This window comes from Takifugu flavidus, chromosome 7, assembly GCF_003711565.1.
Source record: "Takifugu flavidus isolate HTHZ2018 chromosome 7, ASM371156v2, whole genome shotgun sequence".
NCBI classification, from domain to species: Eukaryota; Metazoa; Chordata; class Actinopteri; order Tetraodontiformes; family Tetraodontidae; genus Takifugu; species Takifugu flavidus.
The window spans coordinates 1,144,184-1,159,916 of record NC_079526.1 but is presented as its reverse complement, the minus strand read 5'-3'; the positions used below and the strand labels follow the sequence as shown (position 1 = coordinate 1,159,916).

Below are 15,733 nucleotides of genomic sequence, written 5' to 3'. Positions count from 1 at the left end.
TACTTGAGGAGAGCCAGTTGTTTCTGCTGCAGGGCTCTCTTTGTATGCTTGTCCTCTTCTTCCGTAGCGGTCCTTCTTTCCTGCTGTCGTTTGTACTGGTGATCAGCATGCTTTACCACCACGGAGAGTCGCGTATCAGCATCACTCCATCCGATGCATGAGTCCTTAACCAGCTGACTCAGTGGGTGTTGGAGGCCTTGAAGGAATTGTTGTTTCAGGAGGGTTTCATACGGGGTGACTTCTGGGCCTGGATAAGGGTCAGGCTTGGTCATGCCACTGTGATCGTCGAACACTATCATGAGACGTTGGACGTAGTCTCGTGGTCCCTCATCCTTTGCCTGAACACACGCAGAAACCTTGGAGAGATCACATTGTGTTTTAAAGTCTTCGGTTACCTTGGTGATCAGGCGGGTGGTGAAGTCCCTATAGGCTATGTCATGAGGGTCATCGTCTGCTCCAGATGACGCCCAGTTGATTGTTGCAGGCTGCCAGTGCCCGCTGAAGATGCTTTTTACAGCTGCGAACTGTGTGGGTGAGCAGATCTTCATCATTATTCTGGCCATCTCAGAGGATGTGGGGACATAGTCTCGAAAGAAGTCAGTCAGAGCTTTTGCCATTGTCGCTCCTCCTTTCTCCGGACGAGGGAGGTGTTTTGCAGCTTCCACAATGTCTGCTTCTGTCCAGGGCCTGTACACATACATTGGGTTGCCCTGAGGGCCTCCCACTTGAACCATTGGCATTGTCAAGGCAGGTACCAAGGGCCTGTGGTCCCGTTCTCTCGTCCCCCTGGTGGCTATAGGGGAGAATGATGTTCTTGGGCTCACCCCACAGGCCGCCCCTGTGGTTGTTGGGTGGAGTCCTTCTGGCGGGTGAAGGTCATCTGGGATGGGTAGAGGCAGAAGAGGCGAGCTCGGGGCCCGTTGGGGTGTAGGAGGCCGCGAGGGGGCAGTCAGGCTGGGTGGTAGTTGATAAGGCGGCGGGTAGGTGGTTTCAAGAGAGGCAGATGGCCCGGCGTCGGATTTCCAGCTGTCCTGCAGAGACGGAAAAGGGGGAGAAGAGGGGGGGGAGGGGGAAGAGGGGGAAGGGGGAGGTTTCTGCTCGGGCTTGGCTACCTTAACTGTCCCTACTTTTAATTGTGTCATTGCCTTCTGACATTGCTTTCTCTCGCGGTTATCACATTCTGTTTCCCAACATTTCAACTTTTCTTCCATATCTATCATCACGTGTAATTCTTTTGCTGATATTTTCTTTCTGCTCATCATTTCATTCCTTTTCTTATTTAAATTGTCCCTCAGGGTGGACAATTGTCGCGCACTTAACGATCCTCCCTCTGAAAACCCATACTGTTCACACCACAACCCGACATATGCACAACTTTCCGGCCCGTACTTCTTAGTCATTATGTCCATTACTGGAGACAGTCGGTCTCCAGCACCACGTTCGACTCTTACCTTACTCTGCAAGGTTCCCATGGTAACCTGATCCTGTTTTATTGCAACCTGATCTTTTTTTTTTATTTTTTAAAAAAATTCACAGGGCTTCCCTTTAACAACCTGGTCTTGCCTTTTTCTTGCTCACAGGATTTACGTTTTGATACCTGGTCTTGCCTTTTTTCTTGCTCACAGGATTTACACTTTGATACCTGGTCTTGCCTTTTTTCTTGCTCACAGGATTTACACTATTACCTGGTCTTGCCTCAATGATCTCACAGGGCTTAATTTCGTAACCTGATCTTATTTCTAATAAATTCACAGGGCTTAATTTTGTAACCTGATCTTATTTCTAATAAATTCACAGGACTTCCTTTGATGTTTACTTATATTTGTAACCTGATCTCGTCTCAAAGGGCTCACAGGATTTTCGTATTTATTTAAGCTGTTTAGCGGTGCTCGCCAGTTAGCAGAGTAAGGTTAGCGTCTATCCTACGCAGTAATTCGTTTCAAATATTAGGATAAATACATCTTACCAATTTAAATTCAGCCGTGGAATTCGAGGAATCCTGTGACCGTCGATCGGGACCGACTGGGTCCTCCTCCGTAAGATTGCGGGGTTTGAGGATGAATCGCCTTTGGTGGATTCAGGTGGCCAGCCCCTCAGTCGGGTCCCGACGGACGTACCCAGGATCCCACTTCTGACACCAAGTTTGTCGTGGAATTTTTAGCCGTTTGGAGAAGAAAAACTATTAATCTAAGTTACTGCGTAGGAGATGGTTTTAATCCAGTCAGTCGGTCAGGATACACACACGGAAGCATGCGGAGAGATCTCTGCTCAATGTATACAGTTCTGATCTTATATAGTTGAAGGCCCGCCCCTGAGGTGCAGACGTCTTCACAGCATGTGTTTGCTGCATACACAGGACACAGGACGCCAACACAGTAGGTGTGCACTGTATGCACCTCAGGAGTTTGGTGCCTTCACAGCGGGTGTTCCGGCTGGCACAAGAAGTTGAATGCCTGAGGATGTCCCCCCCTCAGTCCTTTGACGCTGGTCTTCCTTCAACCTTTGTTTCCATGTAAATGAATGAGGAACCAAATGGATTCCGTCTGCTCTCCCAGTCTCCATCACACCCTTCCTTTTGTTCTCAATTTACATTTCACAATAGAATACCATTTCAATTTCCTCCTTTTGTATACAATTTACATTCCACAATCAAATTCCATTTCACTAGCATCTACTGCTAGCATCCTCTTCCCACTGAGGGAATTTGGTCAGTATCAGTGCTGGTGACATGTGCTTAGGGAAGAAAAAGCTGCTCCGAACTTGTGACAACACCAAAACAAATAAACAAATAACCTTAACCAGAAAAACCGTCATTTCACAAAACAACCAACAGGCTACTATGATAAGGCAGTTAAAAGACAGGGGTAACTGACACATACTACTGCAGATAATTACAAATATAATAATTGTATGTATGTTGTCAACATTTATTGCAAACCTACACTGGAATAACACTTAACTATATCATTACTGATAATGGAGCAAGACAGATCATGGAGTCATATTGATCTTTCAGTCATATTGAGGTTATATGTGTTCAAGCAAAAGGACCCACATGGAAAATGTGAACACACATCAATTTTCTTTGTAACCCTGTAAACCCTGATGCTTAGTTGAAATAAATATTTCCAGACACTGCCAGTTTTGTGTGTACACAAATGCCACCTTAAGTGTATCCTAAGGCAATGAAATGGAAAGGTTTTAGTTTAACTAATTTTTAGTGCAAACCAAGAGATCCTCCAGGCTATGCAATTTAAAACGGTTAGAGCTTAAATTCTAACAGAACACAAGATTGAGACTTTGTACCACAGACAGGAAATTACATTTTTTTCCCACTCCAATTCCCTCCAACAAGATGAAAACCAGTTTTAATGTGTCTACTATATTATCAGACAAGCTTTGTTTTCATAGGAATGAAAGGAAAAGCTTTTCTCTTCGTAGGTCCCTGTCCCCAAGAAGCCACGGATCACTGGGCTTAACGACTACAGACCTGTGGCGCTCACCTCTGTAGTCATGAAGTCCTTAGAGCGCCTGATCCTGCCACACCTCAAGTCCATCACCACCCCCCTCCTGGATCCACTGCAGTTCGCCTACAGAGCCAACAGATCTGTGGACGACGCGGTCAGCCTGGCCCTTCACTCCATCCTGCAGCATCTGGACTCCCCGGGAACCTACGCGAGGATCCTGTTCGTGGACTTCAGCTCTGCGTTCAACACCATCCGCCCCGCTCTGCTACAGGACAAGCTGTCCCAGCTTAGTGTGCCTGCCTCCCTCTGCAGGTGGATCACTCACTTCCTGACGGATCGGAGGCAGTACGTGCGGCTGGGGAAGACTGTCTCCGACTCCGTCACCATCAGCACCGGATCACCCCAGGGCTTTGTACTTTCCCCCCTCCTCTTCTCCCTGTACACAACTGCTGCACCTCAAGCCACCAGTCTGTCAAACTGATCAAGTTTGCGGATGACACCACCCTCATCGGGCTCATCTCCAATGGAGACGAGACTGCCTACAGGAGGGAGGTGGCTCGACTGGTGTCCTGGTGCGGACACAACAACCTGCAGCTGAACACTCAGAAAACAGTGGAGATGATTGTGGACTTCAGGAAAGTTACAGCCCCTTTGCCCCCCCTTGCCCTTATGGACTCCCCCGTCACCATCACGGACTCCTTCCGCTTCCTGGGCACCACCATCACCCGGGACCTTAAGTGGGAGCCAACCATCAGCTCCCTCATCAAGAAGGCCCAGCAAAGGATGTTCTTCCTACGGAAGCTGAGGAAGCTCAATCTGCCTCCCAGGATGTTGGCGCAGTTTTATACGGCCATCATCGAGTCCATCCTCACCTCCTCCATCACCGTGTGGTTTGCTGGTGCCACCGCCAGGGACAGACTGAGGCTGCAGCGCGTCGTGCGCGCTGCCGAGAAGGTGATCGGCTGCAGGCTCCCATCCATCCAGGACCTGTATATCTCCAGGACCCGGAGGTGTGCAGGTTGGATCACGGCCGACCCTTCCCACCCTGGTCACGGACTGTTTTCCCCCCTCCCCTCAGGCAGGAGACTACGGTCCATTCGGACCAGAACCTCCCGCTACACTAACAGCTTCTTCCCCTCTGCCATCAGGCTGCTGAACACCAAGTGACTTATCACTTAAGCACCATGTACAGCAGCCAGCCGGACTCATAAACAATACACTACTCCTCATGGACCTGCACTATTTCTCACCACTCACTATTTATGTAAATACTGTATATAAGTCTTATTTTATTTTATTTATCTTATTCTAGTGTGGTGTTGATGTCTAATGTTATGTTGAATGTCGCAGCGGCACACCACGACAAATTCCTAGTTTGTGTAATACTGTGTATTACATGTACAATGGCAATAAACCTTCTTCTGATTCTGAGGTAAATATAACCAGCAGAATTACTCTGCAACAGGCTGTCTCAGCCAGCAGTATCACCTTAGCAACAGAGACGGCGACATGGTGGAGTTGGTGTTGGCGTGGTGATGTTGCGTTGCCCATTTGGTGTCCTCTTGCACCCTTGCCAAAATGCCGTTTGGCACTGTGTGTGGTTGCAGGTGGCCTTTGTTGTGGAGCCAAGTGCCCTGCAGAGGGCTTTCTGGATGTTGGCTGCATCCTCACAGCGGGTCGGTTTTGTCCATTTACTTCCTCTCTCTGTTGCATCTTATGCTGTGCTCCTGTCTTTTTTATTTTTTAAATTTTATTTTCTTATATCAGTTGAAAGCAGTCACACGTCTGTTTCTGTTAAAGGGGAGTTTTTCCTTGCCACTGTTGCTTGTTGGAGGTCAGGCCCTGGGATTCTGTGTGCCTAGAAACAATTTTGATTGTAACAGATGCTATATAATTGTTGATTGATTGATTTCTAATTTTTCTGCCCAATGTGATGGCTCAGGAACCTGCCCCCCCCCCCCCCCCCCCCCTTACTTGTTTCATGTTTTTGAAACACCTTTTCACCTTTTATGTATGAATGGCACATAATAAACAGATGACAAAAAGTTAATAAGGATATTACAAACACATTTTCGAAAGATTATTTTTCAGCACCTCAAGAGTTGATCGAAATCGTTTCTTTTTATAAAACTTTCTTAGAATTTTGAATTACGCTCCCAAATTCGCAATCCTTCCGCCTGGGGGCAGTGCTGTGCTGTGTTGACTGCAAGAGGAAGTCGGAGACGAAGAATTATTTCTGTTTCGACACTTAGCAAAGGTCGATTAGAGTCCGTCGGAAACATTGAAAATACTTTCAGCAGTTAAACAGTTGTAAATATCGGCATTAAAATCCGATTAAACTACCTCGTTGCTATCTAAAATCATGTTTAATTTGCTATCATGGCGTTGCGTTGTTGCGCCGTGGAAACGCGGAATTTTACAAAGAGCTGCTGCTGCGGACGTTTGTCAACGTTCCAGGAAAAACGCGTCTTCAATCGAATATTTGCACCAAAGTGCGGTTCCAACGATGCATTACCAGAAGAGTTTACCCAGGTTAGATGTGGCTGTGTCTGATGACCTTACACTATAATGTGTGATTGGGTTTAAGTGGAAGTTTTAATTACAGACTTGGTTCTGATTGAAATGTCAGAGGTCGTAAATGAAGCAAAAAAGAACCCTTAAGATTCAGGGTTTGTAGGACAACTGGTCATTTTCCTGTTCCAGAGCTGAAACTTAGTCGACCTCTCTAAGACAGGTGGAACATTTTCTCATCAGTCCATCTTTTTATTCAGATTACCGGTACCCAAATTGGAGGATACTATAAGGAGGTATTTAGCTGCCCAGAGTCCGCTTTTAGAAGGAGACCAGTTCAGGTGAGTTTTCTCAGTCAACTCTAAAGTAACGGCCTTTTTGACATCTTTCTGCCAGTTGTTCAAATCTACATTGTCCTTTCTTTATGTCCATTGTCAGATCAACCGAAAAAGTTTCACAAGAATTTCTGAATGGCGTGGGAAGCCAGCTGAATAAGGAGCTGGTGGCTCAAGACCTTAAGAATAAGCACACCAGTTACATCTCAGGTGAAGTTTGAACTACATGATAGTTTGTGGCTGTTGCTAAAGCCTCCAGCAAGGGGTTCTTTCCCATAATACTGGCATACACTCCATCTGTTCATCTCCTGGTAACCATCATTTAGTCTTAGTCATGAGCTCTGATCCTATATATACTCTGTGTGTGTGTGTGCGTACGTACATATATATATATATGTGTGTATATTTATTTTACTGTACTGAATAAGCTCTTTTTCTTTCAGGGCCATGGTTTGATATGTATCTTTCAGCACGTGACCCAGTAGTGCTGAATTTTAATCCTTTCATGACTTTTACGCCTGATCCCAATGCGGAGTACAATGACCAGTTAGTGCGGGCGACCAATATGGTGTGTTCCGCTGTACGCTTTACGAAAACATTACGTGCTGGACTCCTGGAGCCAGAGGTTTTCCATCTCAACCCTGCAAAGAGTGACACGGACCACTTCAAAAAATTCATTCGCTGGGTCCCATCGTCCTTATCTTGGTACGGCGCTTACATGATGAATGCCTACCCCTTGGATATGTCGCAGTACTTCCGCCTTTTCAATTCAACTCGCATTCCCAGGAGCGGGAAAGATGAGCTCTTCACTGATGAGAGAGGCCGACATGTACTTGTTATTAGAAATGGAAACATGTACGTATTTGATGTTGTAGACAGAGATGGGAGTATGGTGAGGCCTGCAGAGATCCAGGCACACTTAAAGTACATTTTAGCTGACCCAACACCAGTGCCCAGGTTCCCTCTTGGTTTCCTGACCACAGAGAACAGAGACGTGTGGGCCGACCTAAGGGAGAAGTTACGAGCTGCTGGAAATGCAGAGAACTTGAAAATGATTGATTGTGCTCTTTTTTGTCTCTGTCTCGATGAAGAGAACCTAAAGGATCATATTCATACCTCCCATAACATGTTGCATGGCAACGGGTACAACCGCTGGTTTGATAAGTCCTTCAGCATCATCATGAGCAAAGATGGACAGGCGGCCATCAACTTTGAACATTCGTGGGGTGATGGCGTAGCTGTGCTTCGCTTCCAGAACGAGGTCTTCAAAGACACAACCAAACATCCAGTAGTGCACCCAGGCCCCGCCGCCGCCACTGATGTGGATTCAGCCTCTGCTGTCTCCAGGCTGCAGTTTAACCTGGATGCTGAGCTAGAGAACGGAATCCAAACAGCCAAGGAGAAATTTGAAAGTGCCGTATCAAGACTCACTATACATGCCATGGAATTCAAGAAAGGTGGTAAAGAAAGGCTGAAGAAGAACAAGTTAAGTCCAGATGCTATGGTCCAGCTGGCCTTTCAGATGGGTTTTTTGAGGCAGTACGGGCAAACGGTGGCCACATACGAGTCCTGCAGCACAGCGGCTTTTAAACATGGCCGCACGGAGACTGTCCGACCAGCCACAGTGCACACTAAAAAATGTTCACACGCCTTTGTTTGTCAGCCAAGACAACACAGTGTGGAGCAGCTGAAGGCGTTGCTACATCAGTGCTCCAGTTATCATGGACAGTTGACGAAGGAGGCAGCTATGGGTGAGACAATTTTACTTAGGAGTTGTCAAATTCTAACTATGTAAATGTATCATGTTGTGCACAGAACCCTAGTGGAGTCAGCTGGACGGTTGAAAGACAAGGGGCCATATTTCACCTCTCACCTGAGAGCCTCTGAAAGACCTTGAGCAGAAGCCTTTCAGATCTCCTTTCTTTCAGCAGTCCAGAGCCCTGTTTATCTCAAACTACAGAGGTGTCCAGTCGCCACGAGGTCATGACCATGTCCTTCTGTCAACAGGTCAGGGATTTGATCGTCACCTGTTTGCCCTGAGGTACCTGGCTGGCTCTGAGGGCCGGGCCCTGCCCCACCTCTACACAGACCCAGCCTATGCAGCCATTAACCACAACATCCTCTCTACAAGTACCCTCACCAGTCCAGCTGTGAACCTTGGTGGTTTTGCCCCCGTAGTGCCTGATGGCTTTGGTATTGGATATGGTATCCATGACGACTGGATTGGCTGCAACGTATCCAGCTACCCAAGTCGTAACGCCCATGAATTCCTGGAGTGTGTCTACAAGTCTTTGGATGATATTTATTCTGTCTTGGAATGAAAGACTTCAAATCAAGAAACAACTTAAAACACTGATAAAACTTCTAAACATGGTCTTGTTAACAATTAGCTGTGATGTTTTTGATAATGGCCACACGTATAAAAGTGCGAGCTGCGGTCTGACGCTGGTCATTCTATGACATGGGAATGTGTACTTTAATCTGAGCATTAAATTGTCACTATGGTGCTGCTCTTTCAGGTGCTGTAGTAAGGAAATGATTATGGTTTAAGTAGACTTTACCTAAAACTGTAAATAATCAAAGTAGACCTTTTTTCAGTTTTTATTCCAAATAAAATAAATTCAACAAAAGCAAATGTCCATAAAAATGCAAAACTCCAAAGACATCAGCTACAGTAGAGAAGAGGACCCCTTAGATTGGCTTGATCTTGAAGTGCAGACTAATGAGACTGAAGACGAGACATTTCAGATCCTGCACCAGGTAGTAGAAGACACGCAGGCCTTCAGGGTCCCTGAAGAGCACAAGAGGATGGTCTCAGGAGTCTAACCTTGGGTCTCTTTTACAACTGAAATCAACACTTACTTGGACTGGTTGACATCAATGAGGGAACCGATTTTCGAAGTTGTGAACGAGATGTGTTCATCTCCAATGACGATCTCCAGCTCCTGCAGAGGTGGGGAAAGAGGGTTAACCTTTTCTCAATACGCAGACCTGCCTCTGGATTGTATCAAGCACCGTATTCCAAGACATTCTTCCACATGGTTGTCTCTTCTGTCTAACCAGAAGGATTCCTGGACGTCTATCTAGAGAGGGGCTGCGTGACTGGGGGACATTACACCCCAGTCACGCTGATAAGCCGCTTGAGTTTTTTCAGCGAAAACGTGCCGAATATTGGCAACAATCATCCCGTTTTGGTCTATATTTCTTTCTTTTTTTGTTTTCTTTAATGTTAATAAGGATACAATGTTATGCAGAGGTGTATTTATAACAATTTCATATTTCAATTTCACTAATTATAGTCACGGCGGGGGGGGGGGCGCAAAATGTTTTTCTTCTTCCTAGGGGGGGCGTAACAGAAAATAATTGAGAAGCACTGCCTTAAACCAATCAATCTACGTCACTTCACTTGACCAACTGGGTTGTAAACTAAACTTCAAGATTTACTTTATTCATCCCCGTAGGGAAATTGAATACCTGCTTCAACCTGCTGAGTCAGGAAGACAATAAAAAGGAAATAAAAAGAAACACCTAAACTGATAAGGCTTTTCTGTGCTGCTATAGACACCCTGCTGTTCTGAGGGGAGCCTTCTAAAGGCACACTGATAAAAGCACCCCTTCGTCCTGCTGGAGACGGACACCAACCTGTCTGCCGACCCTGTCGGGAGGGGGCCACAGCGCATCATCTTCCTTGGTGATCTCACTGTCGTCGATGATCCTCTTCAGCTCTTCCATCACACTTTTGTGGACATATGCCTGAGCAGTGTCAAAGATAGTCATTCAGACCTTTATTAACTATTGAGAGGACCAAGTCACATGACCAAGAGGGTTAGCACCCAGATCACAATTTAGTTAAACAAGTCACAGGCTGTTTCCAAACCACCCCCTATACCCTACATAGTGCACTCAAGAGTGTGGACGCCATTTTGAAATAGTGTCCGAATTGTTAGTGAGCATCGCTGTACCCTATGTAGTGCACTCAATTTATCCCACAATGCACTGCGAAAAGTAGTGTACAAGCGAGCACCCTAACTTGGAAAATGTATCCCATCAGCCTTTACGGTGTGCGTGATACTGTAAAGGCTGATGGGATACATTTTTTAAGGTAATTTCTACTGTGCGGTTTGATATATGAAATTTTTGGAAATAAGATTTTTTTCAGTAGGGGTCCAATATGATCATCTTAAAATATGACAACATAAATGTGTAAAAATAAAAAAATCAATCAATCTTTACTGATCCCCCCACCCCTCACTTAAAATTGTTCTTCGGAATTGTCTGTTCCTCACCAGTCGACAGAATCTCAGTAAAAGAATATTTACAAAGATGAAAAGTAGCTCTGGATCCATTTTTTGATGAAAAATTGCTTTATTAAATGTTTTCACTACAGCAGAATATGACTTGAGAATGTACCATCACGTCTTGGCTTGAAAATGTCAAGGGACACTAATTATTTTAGGTAATAAGTAATTATTATTGTATTATTATTGACATTAATATTTCATTTTATTATATAAAGTCAATTATAGGGTAAAATATTGCATTTTCATAAAATGGCCGCTGAATGTATTTCTGATGGGTTAAAATAATTAAATGGACCTGGCCACTTTTCCCGGCGACCGGTTCGTAATTTTTATGCGACACCATGACGTCACTTTACGTGCGCCGTAAATGATGCTGTTGTCCGAATACTAACATTAAATTGAGTGCACTATGTAGCTCACTCAATCCATGTCCCCCATGTAGTGAGTAGTGAATAGGGAACGAGTGTGTGGTTTCGGAAAAAGCCACAGATTAGCCCTCGCTCTGCATCAGCTGACAGCAATGCACGTTAACCACGGGAATTCAATGTAATAATTTAATGCACACCTTTCCCCCACCTTTACAGAAAAACATAAATGAAGAATTACCTCCTTTCGGATCATCACGTCATTCTTGTAGTTGCTGTTGTTGGCATACCTCAGTTTCCCTGCATGGAGAAGAGTAGCATCAACTTCAGCCATCTCCACACATAAAGCTACGGCAGCTTTTCATGCATCCCGCTTCTGTTACGCTAATTAACCAAATTCATAATATTATAACAATAATTATTTTTATAACCATGTTCAAAAAGCAGGCGAAATCATTTTCTGTGTGCCCATTTGCATCTGGGTAAGAATATTAGGATAACTTCATCATATTTAAGTTCTTAGGAAGTTGCAAATGGACAGATTCAATCCGGAGCAAAGAGGGAAAAGTCTGCTCCTCTAGCATGAAATGATTTTAACAGTGATTCACATTCGTCAATGTTTGTCTGAAAAATGACAAGGGACTTGTAAATTGTGACTGTGGAGAAATAGGAGCACATATATAATACATAACATACACAATGCACGTGTGTTGCTGTCCAGTAAAGTGTTCCAGTGTCTTAAGGCCAGCATTTGGAAATGGTGAATAAATTATTAATAACTGATTGTGTTTACTGCACAAGTTACACTTAAAAGTCAGCTTTACGGCCTCGACAGAAATGAGTTTTCTACATCAGCCTGACTTGGTTCCATTGTTCCCTTCTCGTGTACAGGAAAAAGTGGATTTACTTTCAAGGAATGAGGCTGGCAGGTCTACACAGACCCAACATTTGAGCGCAAAACACTGCAGGAATTCCCTGAACCGCTGACCCTTAAGGGAAATCCCACATTTGATTCTACCTCGAATTGTTTTTACGACAATAAATACCACTTGTCGACCATCATAGAAACACGCGGTAGTGGTTGATCCCGTTAACGCATTATGTATATATATGTATACACACACGTGTTTATACGCACATATATATACACACACACGTGTATACGTTTGTGTGTATGAATATGAACATACATACATGTGTAAGTGCTGAGCTCCGGTAACAAATAGTCAATAAATGGAATCAAGCTAATGCTAAAGGTTCAGGCGATAGGCCGGATACAACTTACCGTCAGGTCTAAATTCAAATTCCAGGAACTCGTGTCCAAATTTCCCCTTATGACCAACATAATATCTCAAATAAAAGTCACTTGTTGACATTGTTAAGTTCAAAGAACACGCTGATTTAATATTGCCGCTATGGCTACTACTGCCGTTGTTACCGCCGCTTCTTCTTCTTCTTCTTCTTCTTAACGGCGGATGGCATCCAGCTTGTAGATGCAATACCGCCAACTTCTGGACTGGAGTGCGAAGCAGCTTTCTCTAATGTCTAAACCCTACTCCTTAGCCCTGTTAACTCTAAAAAAAAAAAAAAAAAAATTATAATAATATAAAAAAAAAAGCCCTAAAAGAGACATCATCCGATTTCCTCCTCAACAATTACACGAGATTACGCTGTACTTTATTTCTTTTTAAGTGTTTCTTTTAGCGCTTCTGTTTCTTCTTCTTCCTTCCTGTTTAATGGCGGTGGGCAATGTTCGGGTGCACTACCGCCACCGGTGAGGATGGGCACCCAGGATAGAACTCTGCACAAGGTACTGGTAAAAATAAAAAAATCAGAACAAAACCAAACAAATATAACCCAAACCAGCATATATTCTCTTTGTTAACTTATTTCCTGTCATAAACTTCAGCACAATTCTAACGCCTCACTCTACGCCCGCTCCTCAGTAAATCCCTCATCCAACTGTACTCTTTGTTTATTAAGCTCCTGGATCATCTTCTCTGTACTTTGAATTTTCTAGAGTGCACTGAGGCATGCTCCACTGACTTTCCTCCAGTCACACCCACACCCCTTGTGTTTCCCTATTTTATTCAACGTGTTATTTAATCCTGTGTGTCCACATCGGAGTTGGGTGATCACCACCTCCTCCCTCCTGTCTCTCCATGCATCATATCGTGCGGGTTCTTTGATGCCTCTGTATATATCTGCACACAACTATAATAACCATCAATGTGTGCTTGAGCCAGTTGTGAACTGAGAACACGGTTCCTGTCTTTCCTATATGCTATTAATGAGAGGTCTCCTACAGCATCAGGAGGTAACCAGGGTTGGTAACCAAGGGTGATGTTGGACCGATGTGTAGTCGATGTAGTTGAAGGTGCCTTTTCTGTCACTGTCCATCCAAAACTCTTTACTTTCCTCCTCTCTTTGGTTGCTCCTGCTGCCACCGCATCTTCTTCTTCTTTTGTTATTAGGTAGTTGTCACACCAGATGATGGTGTATTACCGCCAGCAACAGGACTGGAGTGTGGATGAAGCGACTGCACAAACAAGGCAAACTGAATACCGGTACCTAATATTGAAATGCAATGTTCAATAATTCTTAATAAAGAAAACATGTGGTTTCTCTGTGTAATCTATTATTTCAGTTTAGTGTAGTTTCATTTAGTTTATTTCAAACATGTAAAAAGCAAAAAGATAATCCTGGACTAATAGACAACCCCAGACTACAGTTAAGACACTGCCATAACAAATAAAACCCTCCTCAATACTTATGAATCCATGTAAATGTCATCAATAGACAGTTTAATGCCGTTAGTATCCAACACCTGGGGGACGCCACAGGTCATATCTAAACATGCTTCCTGTCAGATAAATAACTCATTATCCTTTCCAATGTTTTCCCCCTGATGCCATTCTGATTTATTTTTGAGTATTGTGGTTTATTGTGTCAAAAGCATTTTTAGGTCTGTGAATAGCTCCACCATGGGCTGTTTTTGCTTAACCTAATGGTTTAATGCCATTATTGTTGTTCAGTGAGTAGTTTGAGCATTGAGTGTTTCCATGAACTTGTCCAGAGAGTTATTGAAATGCTTTTCATGACCCATCTGTAGTTTGTCTGTTCATCAGTCAGACTGCTCCTCAGCTTACCTGGATCAGGGGTTTGCTCTACAAGATCAGGTCAAACAATAACAATGAATTTGTTAAAGTTTTTTAGCACTTTATGTCATATTTTTCAGAGTGATTGATAATACATTAAGATAACTTGTTTACTACAGTTCACTTAACTACACTTTTGATTATAATATCTATTCCTACCCCACATATAGTCTTCTCTCATCACATATGGGTGAAGGCAGGTCCATCCCTGGATGAGCTTTGTCTGCACTGGGTCTCAAACCAACAACCTTCCACTTCTCAGCCCAGTTCCTAACAGACTGAGCCGCTGTCGCCTGCGCTAACTTTCTTTTAGTAGTTGACTTATTTTTGTTTTTTTGATCTACTGACACAATGGGATTGGGTAGTGGCCACGTGTGAATGGCCTCTTCTCCACATGGGGATGTTTGTCAAAACTGTATTGTAAACAGGTGAGAGGTCATGTCCCAGAGCCCCACCTCTCTTTAATGATGGTCTTTCCAGTTTGACATAGATGGCTTCTTTCACTCCTCTCTCAAACTATCTGTCCTGCCTGGCCAAAACCTGTACATCACTGTCCTCAAACAAGTGTCCTTTGTACTACAGATGCAGGTGAATGACTAAGTCCTGGCCTGAGGAATTGGCTCTTCAATGTGTGCCATGCACTTGAGGAGCGGTTGTTTTGTCTCCCCAATGTGCAGGTCTTGGCGTTCGTCGTTACACTGGACTGCAGACACTACGTTGTTCTGTTTGTGTCTCGGTGTTTTGTCCTTTCGGTGGACAAGCTTCTGCCTCAGGGTATTGGAGGGATTGAAGTGCATCACGATGTTGCGTTTGTTGAAGATCCTCCTGATCTTCTCAGAAAGCCCTGCAACATATGGAATGACAATGTTGTTCCCTTTTTGGCCGATTCAACTCTGTCTCCTCTGGGTTTCCTAGAGGGTCTAGACTAGAGGTAGATTCGTGGTGTTGTCTGCATCTCAGGTTAAAGCATAAATGGTTCCTGTAGTCTGCATGTTTTCTTGAAGTTCTTTCATACCCCAGCACCAGTCAAAGGGTGTTCATCCCATTGTACATGGCAATATGTCTGTGAAGAATATACTGATGCTGCATCAATATTAAGTATATTTTACTGTAGTATAATCACTCTGTTATACAATCACACATACAGTAACATCACATGAGGGGTTGGGTGAGCCTTTGTTCTGAGGGGGTCAGAACTCATCTAGACTCCTCTACAGTAGATGACAGTAATGTATTTAAACATCAGTTTCCATCAGTTGCCAGGTAGATGTAATGTGAGATTCCACAATATAGTCCTGGATCAAGGGTCAAAGATCCTTTAGATTCTTTGGTCATATTTGCTCTTTGACACATACGATTTCCTGTGAGGCATACGTCTTTGGTCCTTTAGGCTGCTGTTGTTGTTTTGGAAAGTCTGTATGTATATATTTCTGTTTTGGTTTAATTTTTGAAAGTAAAAATGTCATCTCTTCAATAAATGTATTTTATACAGCTATGCAGAAAGTGTAAAAATAATTTTGATTTGACTGTTATTTGTAGTATGAACCATGTGGAAAATATTTGGAAAGATCACCTCATTTGTTATCAGCACTATTT

General features: G+C 43.9%; 2 protein-coding genes across 2 annotated transcripts; one reads left to right on the top strand and one right to left on the bottom strand.

The window, feature by feature from the left end:
* The first annotated feature begins 5,680 nt into the window (after nucleotides 1-5,680).
* Nucleotides 5,681-9,853, top strand: cpt2 (carnitine palmitoyltransferase 2). The gene is made up of 5 exons (XM_057038589.1): nucleotides 5,681-5,999; nucleotides 6,239-6,319; nucleotides 6,417-6,523; nucleotides 6,757-8,064; nucleotides 8,321-9,853. Exons 1-5 carry the CDS (start codon nucleotides 5,830-5,832, stop codon nucleotides 8,632-8,634), a joined length of 1,980 nt encoding a protein of 659 aa, XP_056894569.1. The 5' UTR covers nucleotides 5,681-5,829; the 3' UTR covers nucleotides 8,635-9,853.
* Nucleotides 8,901-12,465, bottom strand: magoh (mago homolog, exon junction complex subunit). Its single transcript, XM_057038590.1, has 5 exons — nucleotides 12,265-12,465; nucleotides 11,221-11,279; nucleotides 9,956-10,066; nucleotides 9,176-9,258; nucleotides 8,901-9,104 (listed from the first exon to the last, which is right to left on the bottom strand). Exons 1-5 carry the CDS (start codon nucleotides 12,353-12,355, stop codon nucleotides 9,005-9,007), a joined length of 444 nt encoding a protein of 147 aa, XP_056894570.1. The 5' UTR covers nucleotides 12,356-12,465; the 3' UTR covers nucleotides 8,901-9,004.
* Nucleotides 12,466-15,733: the final 3,268 nt, after the last annotated feature.

Bases quoted from the DNA above. Each gene is read 5' to 3' on its own strand.
- cpt2 (XM_057038589.1), top strand. From the start codon at position 5,830: ATGTTTAATTTGCTATCATGGCGTTGCGTTGTTGCGCCGTGGAAACGC. The intron at 6,320-6,416 runs GTGAGTTTTCTC...GTCCATTGTCAG, and splicing joins TTAGAAGGAGACCAGTTCAG to ATCAACCGAAAAAGTTTCAC. The intron at 6,524-6,756 runs GTGAAGTTTGAA...TTTTTCTTTCAG, and splicing joins GCACACCAGTTACATCTCAG to GGCCATGGTTTGATATGTAT.
- magoh (XM_057038590.1), bottom strand. From the start codon at position 12,355: ATGTCAACAAGTGACTTTTATTTGAGATATTATGTTGGTCATAAGGGG. The intron at 11,280-12,264 runs GTAAGTTGTATC...TTCTCCATGCAG, and splicing joins ATTTGAATTTAGACCTGACG to GGAAACTGAGGTATGCCAAC. The intron at 9,105-9,175 runs GTAAGTGTTGAT...TGTGCTCTTCAG, and splicing joins ATTGATGTCAACCAGTCCAA to GGACCCTGAAGGCCTGCGTG.